General features: G+C 38.3%; 1 protein-coding gene across 5 annotated transcripts in view; it reads right to left on the bottom strand.

Moving 5' to 3' along the window:
• Positions 1-17,463, bottom strand: part of LOC100875446 (protein trachealess) — a 178,353-nt gene extending 160,890 nt beyond the window's left edge. For 4 of the 5 annotated variants that reach the window (XM_076536486.1, XM_076536489.1, XM_076536494.1 and 1 more), the window contains exon 1: positions 16,591-17,461. In XM_076536486.1, coding sequence (XP_076392601.1) covers positions 16,591-16,910 — 320 coding nt within the window. In that variant the 5' untranslated portion in view covers positions 16,911-17,461. Of the gene's footprint in view, positions 1-16,590 lie in introns of all 5 variants that reach the window. The other variant, XM_076536516.1, reaches the window with a different exon arrangement.
• Between the last annotated feature and the right edge of the window lie 796 nt (positions 17,464-18,259).

The following is an 18,259-nucleotide window of genomic DNA, read 5'->3' as shown; positions in this document are numbered from 1 at the left end:
TTGCCTCCGTAGCGCGGGCAACCGTCTCGTAGTATTCTTTTGATTGGATATAGTCTACGAAAATTCCGAAAAACCTTCACATTCTCAATCTTTTCAAATTTTGCGGTTTAAAAATTTGAGGATCTATTCAGTGATGTAGAAGTTTAGGGATTTAGAGATTTGGGGAATTTTGCTTATTGGGGACATAGGAATTTGAGAATATAGGAATTTGAGAACCTAGTAATTTAATGACCTACGAATTTCAGAACTTGGGAGTTTGGTAACTTGGGAATTTGAAAACTTAGGAATTCTACAATCAAGGAATTTGTATATCCATAAATTTGAGTACCTTGCAATTTCAGGGACACAGGAATTTAACAACCTAAAAATTAAGAAAACTTACAAATATGAAGATCTGAAAATTTCGAAATTTCAATACTTCAATCCGAAAATAAAAGGTGAATGTTAACATTAGCCAAACTCGAAGAAACTTAGTCAAAGTGCAACAACTCTTCGTCGTGTAGAATACCAACGTCTCTCCCAACGTTAAAAAATCATGTTTGTTACCGCGAGTCCGGTTGATTTGCGCAAGGGACACAAAATTCGGGAAAAAGGAAACGAAGGGGAAGCGGTTCGGTTCCGACAAAGGACAAAGATCCCTAGGGAGGCACGGCACGAGTGGGTCAGTGACGTCGGGCACGGGACAGCGTACGTATCGAGGAGAGAAGGGCGGCTCTTCAAGAACGATCTTGACTCGAGGGGAAGCGCCGTGCGTGCAAGCGAGTCGGAAGAAGCTGCGAGCGAGCGAGCGAAAGACGGGGCAGAGCCGCGGGCAAGTTGTATAATATGAACGCGTCGGACCGCGGCGCAGTTTCGGCAGGCTATAATCAATTCTGATTGCAGTCCAGCATCGCAGCGCGATCCACCGGCCGATAGCTGAGAAAAAAGTTCGCGCTTCCAACTACCGGGCTGCATCGGGTGCCTGGCCCGTCGAGGGACCGTAGGGGCCCGAAGGGGGCCGAAGGGGACCGAGATAGACGAACAGCAGGAAAAAACAGAGACTCGATTAAGGGTGATCGAAGGGAAGGAAATGGGGGAAAAAAGGTTAAAGGGAAAAAGTTGCGATGTAAGAAATGGTTTAACGAAAAAAACGGACAGGGATTCGAGGATGCATCGAGTGTGAAGAAAATAAAACAGGCAATAGTTGTTTCGATTGGAGCGCAATTGCGAAAGAATCAATATCGAGATATTCTGTACATAGTGGAAGTCTGGAAAGTCGGCGATGCATGGTATTTCAACTATGGGTCCTAAGATCTTCAGTTTCAAATCTTCTTACGTCATGTGGTATAATTTAACACGAATCTGAATTGGTTCAATGTTACATGATAGGACACTATTCAATTTTGTTTTATTGTATCCGATATATGGTTCAATTCGGTTCGACTCAATTTTATATACGGTTCAGTTCTGTTCTATTAAATTTGGATATATGTTTCAATTCTATTCGATTAGATTCGGTGAACGATCCAATTATAGGTTCAAATACATATATTCAACCTTCTACCTTGTAATTTCTTCATCAAATGTATATTTTGGATTTAATAGTATTGAATTGTACACATCAGAATCAGTACCGAACTCAAAAATCAATTCTTGTGCAAATATAATATATGTCACATTTGAACTATCATGTGCGTCATAAGACTACGCAGAGTCCGACAACTTACGAACTAAGGGGTTAATTCTACTCTGCTCACTGATCACTTTAGATCGTTACTCTGAGCGAAATATGGAGAACAATGCTTTTCACCAAATTATTCGAAACACTGCGATCTGGTTGGCACCATTTTTTATTCTAATCCTCATTCTCACCCTGTCCACAATACGAATAACCTCATTTCATACATAATCTGGATGTAAGGAGATTTTGTGAGGATCAATCCTGCATTTGATCACCTACGTCTGACTCTGACCTACCAATTACAACATTCTCTATCAGTGTGTCATTCTCTGTCAATGTTCCATGATATCTTCAAGTTATCATAGGTGACACCATAATTTGGGTCATCCGGAAGACCGGCAGGAACCACGTTTGAATCACATAGGAACCGCGTGGATCTGATTGGTAACAGTATCTATTATGTAGATCGAAATCACATCCATGTGAGTGTCTTATGAGCAGATAAATTCGTTATCAGTTGCGATTTTCCAGCTCACGATGCAGCAGATCGAGGTGCACCTATCGCATCAGACTGAACCGAATTTGATCGAGCCTACCAGTTGAAACTGGTGCACGATCATCAGCGGCACGACGACACGCGTGTCCGAGATATGCACACGGACACGGTCGACGGTCGCACAGGCATTGAGAGCGTTATTGAATGATGGCTCGTCCAACTGCTAATGGGGCCGGACGCTCGCGCGACCCGCGAGAGAAAGAGCAGAAGACAAAGCCGTGTCGCGGTAGCGAGAAGGACAGCTCGAGGAAAAAAAGGGCCCGTAAGAAACACGCTCTTGCCCGTTGTTGCATCGATGCAACCGATGCGATGGATGCATTCTTCCGCCGTTCCCCGAACCATTCGATGGCGGGAGAGCCGAAGAACCGAGAACACTCGGGCCAGGCTTGGCTCGGTCTGGCCTGGCTTGGCCTGGGCCGATTCTCCTTCGTCTCTTCTCTCCTCTCCTCTCGCTTGGCGAACGATAGTCGCGAGACTCTCTCTGCAACCGTAGCCAGGCTGGCTGCTGACCAACCGATAAATAAAATAAACTCGCTTGCGTTTTTATCGGTTCCATGTTGTCTCTCGTCTTGTCTCGTTTCTCTCTGAAACGCATACGTGCACCGGCTTCTGTCGTTCTGGGACAACGAATCGCAGATTTTGAGACCCGATAACATTCTGACGGGGAAAAATCTTGTCATACGGACCGTGTTCTCTTAACGAGCCGTGTTCACCGGTAGATAGAAAGATGACGATCTGTGTACTTTTTGAGAACTAATCTTTTCTAAAATTTGTTTGTTTTTTTATTATGGTGGAAGTGTAGGGTATTTCATACGCAGTGACAAATTTCCTGATTTTAGCACATAATAAGCTGTTCCGGTTAATACTTGGATTGTCCAATTACATCGACCTAGACATACGTTCAAGATTACCTTGTTGAATGCTCCTTAGGAGGTTTTATTCATATCTTATGGTCTATTATCAAATTATAAAAGAATATACATCTATGGTATACTGACTGTTTTCAGAGTATTCTACCCTGTTTCAAAAGATAATTGTTTAAATAAAAACAGATCTATGACACTACATATTATTTTGTTTCTCTCAAACACTAATATCTCGTAACTCTGTTACAACGTAAGTTTAATATTTTATAACATTTTTACGAATAATAGCTTTCATAATCTGTTACGAATGATGGTTGAAATCTTCTCTAAAATACTAGGGCTAGAGACCTTCCATAAATGTGACTAATTTGTATTGCATCCTAAATTATTTTGTTATTTTTATTTTAACAATAACCCTAACATTTAATGAAATTGTGATGTAACGGTTTTAACGTGATTCAGACCATTTTAATTTCGATACGTTAATTAAATCAGAGGCTCGGTTAGAAGCAGAATGAATTTAAAAGATCGCGATACGAACCTATCATCGTTTCACCAGACACCCGTTCGTTAACGACATCAGGCTTGTCTCTGTCACGAAACGTTAAAGTTTGATGATGCCTCACGTCACAGACATTAACTGTTACCGTCTCTGGTCTCTTCGTCAATCTCCAGACAAACTGTCAGGAGATCCGTTGCGTACACATCGAAGGCATGCAATTTAGCTTCGAACGCTACGCGACCGACAAATGCACAGACAAGATTGAACGCTGGAATTATGTGCGTCAGATTACGATTTACATTGCGTATCTTAATTTGGAGCCAATGAAACGATCAGGCTGATCGTTTCAATGCTCGTACACAGATGATTATCGTTTTCTGCGTAAGCTCTTCAATGGTGCAGATAGCGATCTTAATTAAAAATTTAATAAAATGAATTTCGACGAACATACAAATTAATATAACTTCGACGAACATGAAATTAATTTGAATGTTAACGAATATTAAATTGAAGTAAATTTTAATGAACAATAAATGAAATAAAATTTTAATGTTTAATATACATTTGATATACATACGTAATTTCATTAATTAAATGTAACTTAGATAACGATTTCAGTTTCTCGAAATAAATTTTGTTACAAGAAGTATTTTGGTGTAAAATTGTATCTGTGTATGTTAAGATATAATACAAGTAAGATTTGTTTAATGTAATTTGAAAAGTGTGAACTGAAAATCACTGCTCGACTGATTTATAATGCTGATTATGCCTTTCGTGTTTATCATTTTGTCACTCTCGGCACGTGTGTAACCGGTTCTCTCTTACCAAGGTTTTCGGCAGATTTCTTGAAAATAACTGCGAACGATTTTACTGAATTATTATGCGAACAAGAATGCGATGAATGACCAACGTTCACTTATGATTATTAACCCTTTTTCAGGTATGTTATTTCAAGTTCACGTGTTAGGTAATTGTACGTTGGATTGTTACAAGCTTGATTTCGGCGCGTTAGATTATTACAAGCTTGATTACGACGCGTTAGATTACTATAAGTTAGCTTATTACGAGTTGGATTTCTACACGCTCGATTACCACGCGCTGGATTACTACACGTTAGTTTATTACGCGTCAGAATACTACGCGTTTGATTACCACGCGTAGGAATACTACGCGTTAGATTACTACACGTTCGCTTACCACGCGCTGGATTACTACATGTTCGATTACCACGCGCTGGATTACTACGCGTTAGATTACTACACATTCAATTACCACGCGTTAAATTACTACACGTTTGATTACCACGCGCTGGATTACTACGCATTAGCTTATCACGCGTTAGATTTTTACACGTTCGAATACCACGCGTTAAATTACTACAGGTTCGATTACCACGCGCTAGATTACTACGCGTTAGCTTATCACGCGTTAGATTACTACACGTTCGAATACCACGCGTTAAATTACTACACGTTTGATTACTACGCGCTGGATTACTACACATTAGCTTATCACGCGTTAGATTACTACACGTTCGATTACTACGCGCTGGATTACTACGCGTTACATTACCACACGTTCGATTACCACGCACTGAATTACTACGCATTAGCTTATCACGAGTTATAGTACTACACATTCCATTACCATGAGTTAGATTACCATATGTTAGTTCATTTGGTGTTAGCTTACAAATTTAATTCTCACGCGTTAGATTACTAAAAGTTAGCTTTTCACGCGTTAGATTGAACATTCTTATTGAACATTTATCTACACATTCGACTGCTTCGCATTTTATTATCTCACGCTAGACAACCGCGTGTTAAATCGTCATGTACCATTACGTGTTACAGTATCACGCGTTTAATCATCACGCGTTGTATCGTCATGTATTATACATTGTATATAACATATCGAACGTATTTGACATTTCTGTCATTTGTTGCTTAATCGAATTTGTTCAAAATGTGCTATGTATTACGTGGTGGCACATTTCAACATCCGGCCACGCTTCCGAGTAACATCATTATCGTTAAGATCAAAGAAACCCGGTTTACCCGAGTTTTCAGTGGAAAGTAACCAGACAAGTCGGTCAGTAGCTCTGCACGTTTCTACGACAATGAAACGCTGTTTGTAACGTAACTTTGAAATTGTGTTTGAGTTGTTAAGTACAGTGGAGAGAAAGAAATACTGTTAACGTTGTATTGCTTAACATCATTCTTGAATTGAAGACAGGCATATCATTAAATCAAATATTTAAATAATTTGGATTTAATACTAATTGTATTGAAGTAGCTAAAAGACAAATTGTTCCAAAATGGAAGAAGTTTGGTAATAATTTTGTATATAAAAATTTGTATACTGATACGTGTTGGAGCCATTTAAAATTTCATTAGATGGTAGACAGACACGTCACCTTAAAGGGCTAAGTTTCTACACTGAGATATTACAATTAACTCTAATGAGCCTCATCGTATCTTGACCTACTTTGCATTTTACCACCGGTATATGTAACGATTAACTTCATGACGTAAAAGAATAAACTTCTTATATTACATACAAGGATATTCATTTACGAATAAACCATATATTATTCAATTCTCATATTTCCTTCGGTATCACCCTGTGATTCTTTTACCAAAATATATTGCTTTCACAGTTATCTAATTCATCATGAATTATACATAGTTACCTAATAATCATCATGGAGTAAGAACATAAAATATTTTCTATGACGTCTTTCTTCGTTCCACATCGAAAACTTTCTACAATCTGAACAACGACATATTGCATTAATCCACGCGTCCACTTTGTATACTTTTATTCGAATATTCACGGAGTGATATCAAACACGTCTGTTGAAGCCGTCTGTTCAAGACATCGATACCCAACACAAACTCATGTCACTAACGATTGAATCAAGACATATGAGACGAGTTCAATCAATAATAATTTTCGAAACTGTTTAGCCTAACGCAGATACGGTACCATTGCATTTGTCAATAGAGGTTCGAGGTCGTCTTAAGCATCACGGGCTCGAAGTGTACTGACAGAGGTACTCGAAGTACGACACGGCAACAAGTGGTACTCGACGCACCGCTAGGTCAACATCGTCTGCGTACTCCGCTTCTCTTGAGTCCGAAGACGGGCTTCTTTTCACCAGGCAACTTCTGTGACATTATACTTTAAGCATCACTTCAATCAAACATCGTCAAACATCGTCGTGAAGTCACCAACGTGAGCAAACGTTCTTCGATTTCTCTGAAGATGCTCGACTTTGAAAGGAAGTAATGTGAAGTTGGGGTCTAGGGATATGGGTGAAATTGCGTTAGGGATTAGGTAGAAATATATGAGTTTTAGAGGCGTAGGAGTTATAGAGATAGAGGTGAATATGGGGATTATAACGATATGAAGGTTATAGGGATATAAGTGTTATAAGGATTATATGTAGAGATATAGGGTTTATAGGGACGTTGGGATTTTAGGGATATAGGGATTTTAGGGATATAGAGCTTGTAGGAATACTTATAGGGACATAGGGGTTATAGGAATATAGGGATTATAGAGATAAAGGGGTTATAGAGATATAGGGATTATAGAGATATGGGGGTTATAGAGGTATGTGACTTATAGTTATACAATGAATATCTGGACTTGTGGATTTAAGTATTTGGGGATTTGGAAAATTCAAAATCTAAGAATTCGGGGCTCTAGGGATTTGGGGTCTTAACGGAGGTATTTGAAGATCTAGGGATTTGGGTACCTACGGATTTAGGATCCTAGGGACGTAGGAACGTAGGGATTTAATAGCTAAGAGATTTCGAGATCTGAGGATTTTGCAATCCATGTACTCCAGCATATAGGAATTTGGTAGTCTAGGAATTTCGGTATCTAGGAATTTGGAAATCTAGATATTTCTGGATCTAAGTATTTGAACATCTAAAAACTCAAAAACTTATAAACTTCAAAATCTAAAAATTTGATAGAAATTTAAAAATTCATGGATTTCAGCATCTGGAAATTTGGTAATCTAGGGACTTCAGCATCTGGAAATTTAGTAATCTAGGGACTTCAGCATCTGAGAATTTAAAAATCTACAAACTTCGTGATCAAAGTTTCTAAAAATCTAGAGATTCTCGAGGTTCAGAAATATATATGAATTCTATACACATATGTATATGAAGAAATATGAATATATGAATCCTTCAGATCTTCAAGTAAACAAAATTAATAAGCCGATTTTGCATAATATAAGTCCGCCTCGAAGTTCAGAAGTTAATTAGAAAATTTAGATTGTGAATGATGAAGATTTCGCACAGAAGAACTAATTATCAAACAAATTAGCTAGTTAACAGAACTCTAATCTTAGAGCTTGCATGATTCAGAGCTCCGCTGAAGTTGGGCACTTCGTTCCATACCAAACGAAGTAACGCGAAAGAAGTTTTGTAAATTAGGGAAACGAAGAAAGAATTGAAGTAAATTTGGATCTTGTGAAACTAAGAGTTCGCTGGAGAAACTTTGATCCGCGGTAAAGAAAGAATCTGGTAAATTTAGATTTTGTGTAATCAAGACATTGGCTGAGGACATTTTCTTTCCGACGAAGCAACGAAGTTTTACAAATGGACGGAACGAAGTAACGAAGTGATTTCATTCTGCGACAAAATCAAAATTTGTGTGTTAACAAGTTTGTTCGATTAGTTATTCTTGCAGGTAAAGAATCTGGATTGAATAATTTGAATTTGAAGTAATCGAAAGATCCAAGAAAGATATTTTGTTCAGAGTAAAATAATCAATATTGCAAATATAATGAAGCAATGCATTGTAAGATGAAATAATATATACATATATGTTACTATATAATACGAACCTAAAAATCTTAATTTAAATATAATTATTCATGATTATAATAAGCGAACAACTGATGTGCAACTGATGAACAATCTGTATGAACAGCTGAAGATATATGTAGCGATTAAATTTGTAGCAACTTTTCAATTTGTCGAAAACATATACTTATACACATATGTAATTTTGAAGCATGTAAGTCATTTGTACATATTAACCAGTTTTTAAAAATCATATAACAAAGTTTGATTTGTATATGTTTCGAAACAAATAGAATTATTAATTTTGATCATATGTGGGAAACTGAAGGGGTCATATGTACATATGTGACGTTAGTAGCGACAGTGTGGGAAATCATCTATTCAAAAAGAACAAACGAAATTTTAGAAAGTCGCATTGAAGACGTCAAATATTTTCATATAGTTTGAAATGTATAGCTTTCTACCGATAGTAAACGTCTTCGAGAACTATTGCTAACATTTACATGCATACATAAATATGTATATATAATATATACTCATATATTTACTTCTTTGGAAGATTTCACTTAACAGAAAAATTGCGAATTTAGAAATTTGGAAGCTAAATTTAGGAAGTGTAAAATTTTGAACGATGCAAATTTGGAGATTTGTAAGTTTGCAAATTTGGAAATTTAGAGACAGAAGTTTAAGGATTTGAAAATTTTTGAACGGAGAAGCTTACAAATTTGGAAGTTTAGAGATTTGGTACTTTAGAGGGTTGGAAAGCTTGAGGGTATAGAAATTTTGGAAGATTAGAGATTTGGTAGTTTGAAAGTTTCAAGATTTAGAAATTTGGAGGCTTGGAAATCTGAAGGTTTGAAAATTGGAAATTTTGTAGTTTACAGAGCTGAAAGTTTAGAGATTTGGTACTTTAGAGGATTGGAAAGCTTGAGGGTATAGAAATTTTGGAAGATTAGAGATTTGGTAGTTTGAAAGTTTCGAGATTTAGAAATTTGGAGGCTTGGAAATCTGAAGGTTTGAAAATTGGAAATTTTGTAGTTTACAGAGTTGAAAGTTTAGAGATTCGGAAGTTTAACAATTTGGAAATGTAGAAATTCGGAAATTTAAGGACTGGAGATTTGGAGTTTTGGAAATTTGCAAAGTCAGAAACCTAGAAATTTGATAATTTGAAGACTTAAAACTACAAAGATTTGAAAATTTTGTGATCTGAAAGTTTAAATATTTGAAAACATTTACAACTTCAAAGACTTGACAATGCACAAATCAATAAAATTAGGAATTTGGAAGTTTACAAATTTGTAAATCTAAAAATTCTACAGATTACAAACTCCTAAATTTAGAAATCGTAGAAATTTAGATACTCGTCATTTTAGAAATTTGAAAATAGCCAAATGTACATATATTATCCCCCTGAAAAATTGAAAAAAAAATTCTTCCTATACATCTTATTATTTTAGCTAGACGAAGACTACATTGCACCCGAGTATACACACCGGTAAGCAAAAGAGAGTAGTATAGTTATTTCAAGCGGTGGGGTCGTATAATTGATAGCGGAATGCTAATAACCTGGACGAGCCACGGATTATAATAAGTTTCTTGCGTGCCGTTTCTTCTATCGCGCTGCTGTTCTCGCTAATGTTGTCGCGTCCGAACCCCTCCTGTCAGCTTATCACGTCGATGTTAATTAATCGACGAGAATCTGGGTGAACGAGGACAAATAGCGGGGCAGTTTTTCATGTTACAACTGACGCTCATTTAAAGTCGTTTCATAAGGTGTTCGCAACAGTGTTGCTTTCTTGTTGCAATGTTTTAATAAACCTCTTGAAGAAATAGCAAAGTTGTTGGTTTCGATTACGAAGATTAATGTGCATTGATGGATTATGAGATAAAATTTTGATCAAGCATAAATTGTACTTCTTATTGCAATATACGATGAAATCTTTCGAGAAACACCAACAGTCTGGTTTTCGATTATGATGATTAATGCGAACCGATACGTGTACGATATATTGATTGCACGATAAAATTGTTATTACGGCTACTACGGTAATTATGTGTGTAGGTACTTATTATACTTTCGATTTAATTTATTGTACTGTGCATTAGTATATCGAACATTTACAATAATTATAATATTTAATTTGAATTGGTATTCGTCATATTGGTTAAATTTTAGTCGCTCTTATTATTATCAGTCAAAATTTGTTCATTAGGGGATTTGATAGATCAAGAATCATTCATTGATCAAATATACTATAAACACATATTTGGTTTCAATGAAATTTGATGGAGATATAACACGTGACGATATAACGCGTAATAATTTAACGCTAGTAATTTAATGTGGTGCAATATAGCGTATGGTAATATATCATATAGTATTTTAACACGATATAAGATGATATACGATATTATAACATGATATAAGATGTAATACAAAGTGGCGATATAGCTTGTAGTAATATAACTTGTGGTAATATAATGCGTGGCGATATAACGCGTGGTAATATAACGCGTGGTAATATAACTCGTGGTAACATGATGCATGGCAATATAACTCGTAATAATATAGCGAGTGACGATATAACGCGTGCCAATATAACACGTGGTTATATAACGCGTGGCGATATAACGCGTGGAAATATAACTCGTGGTAATACAACGCGTGGCGATATAGCGCGTGGCAATATAACTCGTGGTAATACAACGCGTGGCAATACAACACGCGGTAATATAATGCGTGGCGATATAGCGCATGGCAATGTAACTCATGGTAAAATAACACGTGGTAATATAACGCGTGGCGATGTAGCGCGTGGCACTATAACTCGTGGTAATACAACGCGTGGCGCTGTAACGCGTGGTAATATAACACATGGCTATGTAGCGCGTGGCAATGTAACTCGTAGTAATACAATGCGTGGCGATATAACGCGTGGTAATATAACGCGTGGCTACATAGCGCGTGGCAATGTAACTCGTGGTAATATAACGCGTGGCAATATAACGCGTGGTAATATAACACGTAGCGATATAGCGCGTGGCGATAGAACGCGTGGTATTATACTGCATGGCAATTAAACGCATATGGTAATATAACGCGGAGTGATATAATGTGTGGCAACCTAACTTGTGGTAATGGATTGCGTGGCGATATAACGCGTGGTAATATAACTTGTAGTAATATGATGCGTGGTGATGTTACATGCAGTAATATAACGCGACGTAATTAAACTCCTAATATAAAACGTGGTGTTATAATATATGGTAATAAAACTAGCAATTAATTAACGCGTGGTGACATAACGTACGATAATGCATGGTAATTTAACTCTAAGCACCGATTCATCATAAAGCGATCTAACATCCATGGCAATATAGCGAGAGCACAATGCATCCTTGAGATCTATATAAAACTTTAGAAGACTTTATCTTAATTTTTACCAGCACTATAAGAAAGTTGACGAAAGAAGCCAGTAATTGTAAGTGAAACCTTTACCTTTAAAAGCAATTTCCAACGATCAAAAGCAGCTTTCAATTTTCGGCCCGTAATGCACGCGTGCAAACTACTTTGAACTGTTATCAATTTTCTAGATTACACGAGTAGAAACGCACGCGAACGGTGCTTTACCAACGCTGCTTGTACAGCAATTACATTTTTCGCTGCTTCACCCACAGGGACCGCACAATGTTTATTTCACGTGTAAGGCGTGTATGCGGTAATTGACGCGGCTCGATATATACGATTCGGTGTAATTGACAGGAGGATCGATAGGGCTCGATACAAGATCTAATCGAGATAGCCGGTTTCGATACGATAGTTGTTTCTCTGTTCTTTTTTTTCCTCTCCTTTTTGCACAGGACGAGGAAGCGTTTCGAAAAGCGGCGAAGTTGTTCTTTGTTAATCGTCGCGCACACTCGTTCATCAGTTCCAGCGTGTACTATAATTATTCACACTCCATAATGCAGTACACGGCGATACGTAATCCCGGGCCGGTCTGAAAAGGAAGTATACGAACCGTTCGTTGTAATTATACACTCCGGCTGGCTTAATCTCCTAGCAAATTGTATTAAGATTTTTATGGATTTTTCAGACGTTGTGTCGTAAATCCATTCGCCTGAGCGAAACGTGTACTGGCAAATAGGCTTCGGATGTTTTCAATACTATTGAATTAATCGTTCCCCTATATCATTTGCGCATCGACCGTCTATTATTCTCTTCATCGTTCTATACGGGACCCAAAAAAACAAACTACCTTTTTAACTTTATTCTCGACTTGGACAATCGATAGACTCTGAAGCAAGAGTTTCACGAGGTGTTCATTAAAAGATAATTTTGAACGAAAGTTGTTACGCAAAGTATCTATGTTAGTATTTTCTTTCAATTTTCTTTAAAAAAACGTGCTGTGATAAACTGCATTATCAATCATCAATTATAAATTATAATCTCGATTCGTTAAAATTAAGGTACAAACTTGAATTCAACGAATCTAATGCTTTCACATGGTGCTCATTGGAAGAAGATAATTCTGAACGAAAAATTGTTACGTTAAGCATCTATGTTGTTATTTTGTTTCAACTTTCTTCATTCAAAAAAAATGTGCTGTGATAAGCTACATTATCAATCATCAATTATAAATTATAAACTCGACTCGTTACAATTAAGGTACAAACTTGAATTCAACGAATCTAATGCTTTCACATGGTGTTCATTGAAAGAAGATAATTCTGACCAAAAAATTGTTACGCAAAGTATCTATTTTGTTTCAACTTTCTTTAAAAAAAACGTGCTGTGATAAGCTACATTATCAATCGTCAGTTATAAATTATAAACTCGACTCGTTACAATTAAGGTAGAAACTTGAATTCAACGAATCTCGAAATGATTTGAGACTTGTCATAATTAATTGCGTTTGCACCTCAAAGCAGCTCGAGTCGCAGCGATAAACGCTGTGAGCGATAGAATCATTCTGGTACAAGATAAACTTGTCCGTTCGAAGTTTATTAACGCACACGCTGTCGGAAAAGGAATCGCCTTTATAAATATTATAGGGGACACGCGTGTATAGACTTTGAACAGGTTTCGCTGTATAAGAATATCGCGTTATCAGCTAACCAGTCTCTGTACACGAAAATTTCAAAACTCGGCTTTCTAAAACGCGATCTTTCCACCTTTTGACAAATCGTCGAAATCTTGTTGTACTAGTTTCGTGTGAATTACAACTTCAAGGTATACTTCCCTGAACTATGTAACAGGGCATTAAAAGAAATATAATGTTCCACATAAGACACGAAAATAATTTCTCAACAACGTGATCAGATAAAGCACTTGATGTACTTTTGTTGGTAATAAACTTATTTTGTTTGAGTTTAATTTTGTTCTATGATTGAAAATTTTGCGGGATAGAGATATAATCTTTCAGGTAACGTATTTAATAAATTATGTTGATATGCACGCTTTTGGTGGGAGAAAATTAATTTTGTTTGAGTTTAATTATCTTCTGTGAGTAAAAGTAATTTTGTGAGAATATATAATTTTTCAGGAAATAAAGTACACAATAAATTAACTTGAGATTTGTTAGGAAAACATTTTGTTTATGTTTAACTATCTTTTCTTAATAACAGAAACTTCCACATTATGAACGTGTAAACCAGATTGGTTCTTCATTTTTTCCCCATCAATTATTTGATTACGTTAAATTTTTGCTGTCGGTCATGGATGACCCCCACGGTATTCAACGTGTTAAATGCATCCCGTAATACCGCGAGCATGCTCAACACGTAGCCGCTTTAACATAATTTGGCACGCGGTAAGAATTCAGCGGCGTGCATAAATAAAGGAATAAAAAATCGAGGGAAACATCGATCGAGACATCGTACTGCTTCGTTTTCTACGTGGCTCGAGTTTCCGATCTTGTTGATTATCGAACGATTAAATCGATAAAAACGAGCCACTTTCGATCGAACTTTGTAATTAACTTATAATAAAACGTGACTCGCTGACAGGTGGTAATTTGTCTTCGTAGTTGAACACGTGATACGGGCCATGAGAAGCTCTAAAAAAAGTTGGTCACACTTTTTTGTTTTCAAATTTCGTGCAGTATTGTGTAACGTGGTTTGAACATGAAACGCAATTTTTATTTTATTTTTGTAAACGTGGTTGGACATGTTAAATGAGGATTTGATTAGTTTGATGGTTTTAATGCATTCGTGGGTGATCTCCCTTGTCCTTTATATTTTATTTGAAACGTTTTCTTTACTAGATGTCTATCTTAAATAGTTAACTCAAAGTCTTCTTAAAAAGCAATAATAGTAAATAGATTATGTGGAGTAATTTAGTTATGGTTTCATCTGGTGATGTTCATCATCAGACACGTTAATTAAATCTTAGTGTTGAATTGCTATCAAAATTCTTGAGAAAGTTCGTTTGATGTGAAGTTATGGACACCTACGTATTGTATATATGTATAATAGAATGAAACATTTTTCAAATAACCGACAAGCTTTATGATGAAATGGACATTCCATTATAGAATTACGAATAACTCTTTCTAACTGCACTATGAAACACAAGCCACTACATCTTGAAATATAGAACATGAATTAACCTCTTCAATCATCCATATCAACAGTTACAAATTTTGTTATCGAGTGTCAGTTAACAAATCGACTACCTTTAAAGAATGACGATTTTCTCAGACCACGATAAAGTAAGAAGAAATTAATTTGAGAAGGTATGTAGTTGGAAATTATTGCTTTTGAGAAGTTCAAATTTCTACGGATTATGAAAATACAGTCGGGTGTAATGTAACGGCGAAACGTCAACGAACTCGATCGTTGTGATAGGAACTAAAGGGTCCGGTATTTAAGCAAGGTGTTTGCTCGAAATGGGTAAACATGGTGGTATTCGTTTAGCAGAGAAATATTTACTAGGTAAATTCCGAAACCTAACACTGCCTACCTATGCACTTATCCACGCATCAAATCCGACATGGAAACAAGGAACTATATGAATTGTGGAAGGATGGCAGTATTTGCTTGCCTCAAATGAAATCTTCTTTCACTCGTGTGTATGCAGTATTACGAAATGCAATGAGCTGTTGTGTAATGTTTAATATTTGCCTAAGTTTTTCGCTATGCATCGATATAATTAAGGCTCGAATGAGTCAGATAACTCATTCTTTATCAATGTATTTAGAATACAGAAATCTGTTTGTTAATATTCTGCAACTGCTCTTACTCGTCAGTTTAATGTCATTACTAGGGATTTTTGTGGGAGGGATAAGGTTTTTGTGGGCGGGATATAAAATTGCGAGGATTTGCAGATAAATTGTCTATAGAGATTGTGGATGTATAGAGATTGAGAAGTATAAGGATTTAGCGATTACAAAGTATAGGGATTTAGAAATGTGAGAGTATCTACAGCAATGGATCTGGAGATGCAGGAGTGTAGATGTGTGGACATATAAGGACACAGAGTTTTAGAAATCAATGGATCTGCAGATGTAAGAGTATAGATATGTAGAGATTTCAGATATGGGGATATAAGGATCTACGAATGTCAGAATATAGGAGCAAAAGGGTAGAAGAGTGCAGAGATCTAGAGATGACTGGAACTAGAAATATGTAGTTGCAGCAATATTGAGACATATGTGATCTAGATATCAATGGATTAAGAAGTATAAATGATCTAGATATCAATGAATCGAGAGATATGCAAGATTTGGTGTATAGAAATCTTGTATTACAAAGATCTAGGGTAACAAGGATCTATTATTATAGGGATCTACTGTTATAGGACTCTGGTATTAAGGAATCAAGGGGTACAAAGATACAGTAGTGTAGAAAGACAAGAACATAGTCGACAAATATAAACATCAAGATATTTAGAAATACACGTTCCAACATATCCCACATACATGTTCTGTTTACCAGAAGTATCAGATAATCTAGAAATACAGAACTCTAAGGAATCCCGGATAAAATTCTGCTAAATAAAATAACCAAACAAATGTGTCCATAACGATTCTCCCTAAAAACTTCTAAAAAAATGTCCACCAACTCCGTAGAGAAATAATTCAAATCCATGGTGTTCGCCAACAGGTGTCACCGTATCCCACCACCTAATCAACCCCCAGAATAGAGCACCCGAAGACTATGAGATGAATCGTGTTACAAACCTGTAGTAAGGGAATCCCTGATGAACGTGAAGGTCCATGGGCATGGCGGGATGCGTTGGTCCATGGTGTGCGGGCGCGGGTGTGTACTCACCGGCCGCGGACAGGGGTGGCTGCATCATGCTCGCCGCGGCGGCCGCATGGTGCCCGGCGAGCACAGCACCCCAATGGAAACCCGGTGCACCGGGCATCGCCGACGGGTGTTCCAGCTCGAGGCCGCGGTGACTCGTGGAGGGTATCGCGCCACTTCCGGCCGATCCACCGGCGATACCGGCGGCTCCAGCAGCAGCACCGCTTCCGGCGACGCCGCCGCCGCGGTGCATCAGCCAGCCCTCCACCACGAACGTCAATGTTGTCCGTTCGTCGAAACACCTTGATCACCCCGGGTTCGCGTTAACCGACGTTTTCTCCAGAAAGCGAGTACACCACAGGGTCAAGGAGGGGGCGGGGGGGACACGCGCACCAGACCAGAATTTTCCTCCCCCTGTGTTCACCACCCTCGTACACAACAACAACAGCAGCAACAATAACAACGACGACGATAATTAAAAGCAACTCTTAGCGAGATATCACTTGACACACTGTCGGTAACACATGATGACCGGTGGTCCAAGGACGACGCGAGCCGGCGGCCTCTCCGAGAGCCTGCCACCGGCCCCGGAACACGGCTCACCGGGCACTCTCGCGATCCACTCGCGAGGAAGCAGCGCGGATGCGGCTTCGCTCGTAGCGCGGTGTCTCCCTGATGCTCGACGTCGTCGTCGCCGGCGCGGTCCTCGCCGGATGTTCACGGTTACGCGGGGGAGACAGGTGTTCCCTAAGGTTCCTCTCGCGAGCCGCTGCAGCTGGACGGACCCGGAGAGTGGCGCAGCCTTTAGCTCGGCCATGAATGACTCGCCGTGCTTCCAGCTACTTCGCGGAGGCGGGGCCTACTCGCGCCCACGTGACACCTACCGCCTCCACCCCCTCCCTCTTCGCCACCCCTCGCCACTCCTCCTTCTGGCCCTCCTTCCTCCTCGTTACCCCCCGCACACCGGGTACCCCTCGCCGTCTGTCCCTCTACGCCTCTCTGGATATCGGCCCCGCTCGCAACGCCAGCTACCACCTCCACCAATGTCGCCACCACCAGACTTGCCAACCACCGCCACCACCTCCGACGTCGATATCCTCCCGCCGTCGTCCGATGCAAACCGAGCTTCTGCAACCGAAGCGCAACGAGACAGTCAGATGGACGAGGCTGTTCTTGATTCTTACAGGTTATAGCCACGATTTAGAACTATCGGCATCGTTATTCGGGATTAGGGACTGAGGGTTGATAGGGGTGGTTCTTTGAGGTATAGTGGCTGAATGAGTATTTTGTCAACGATTTTGATTTGATATTTCTTGTACTGCTTTTGTAGATGTACTTATTGTTCGAAGCTGGGAAGATTGTACATGGTGATTATATTCTGTAAAGAATACGTTTCACGTATTCTTTCTTTGGATTAGCATACATATAACTAACTGGTCAATTTTCTTAGATTTTCGTATTTTAGATTCTTAAATGTTCTACTTCTGAATTTTTAGATCTCCAAACTTGTGAACTCCAAAATACCTCCAAAATACCAGATTTTGGTATCCATGTCTCCCGAACCCTTAAATTTGTGTATCCATATCTTCCCCAACTCCAATG

Source organism: Megachile rotundata, chromosome 1 (assembly GCF_050947335.1).
Source record: "Megachile rotundata isolate GNS110a chromosome 1, iyMegRotu1, whole genome shotgun sequence".
Classification (NCBI taxonomy): domain Eukaryota; kingdom Metazoa; phylum Arthropoda; class Insecta; order Hymenoptera; family Megachilidae; genus Megachile; species Megachile rotundata.
This window is presented reverse-complemented; position numbering and strand designations above follow the sequence as displayed.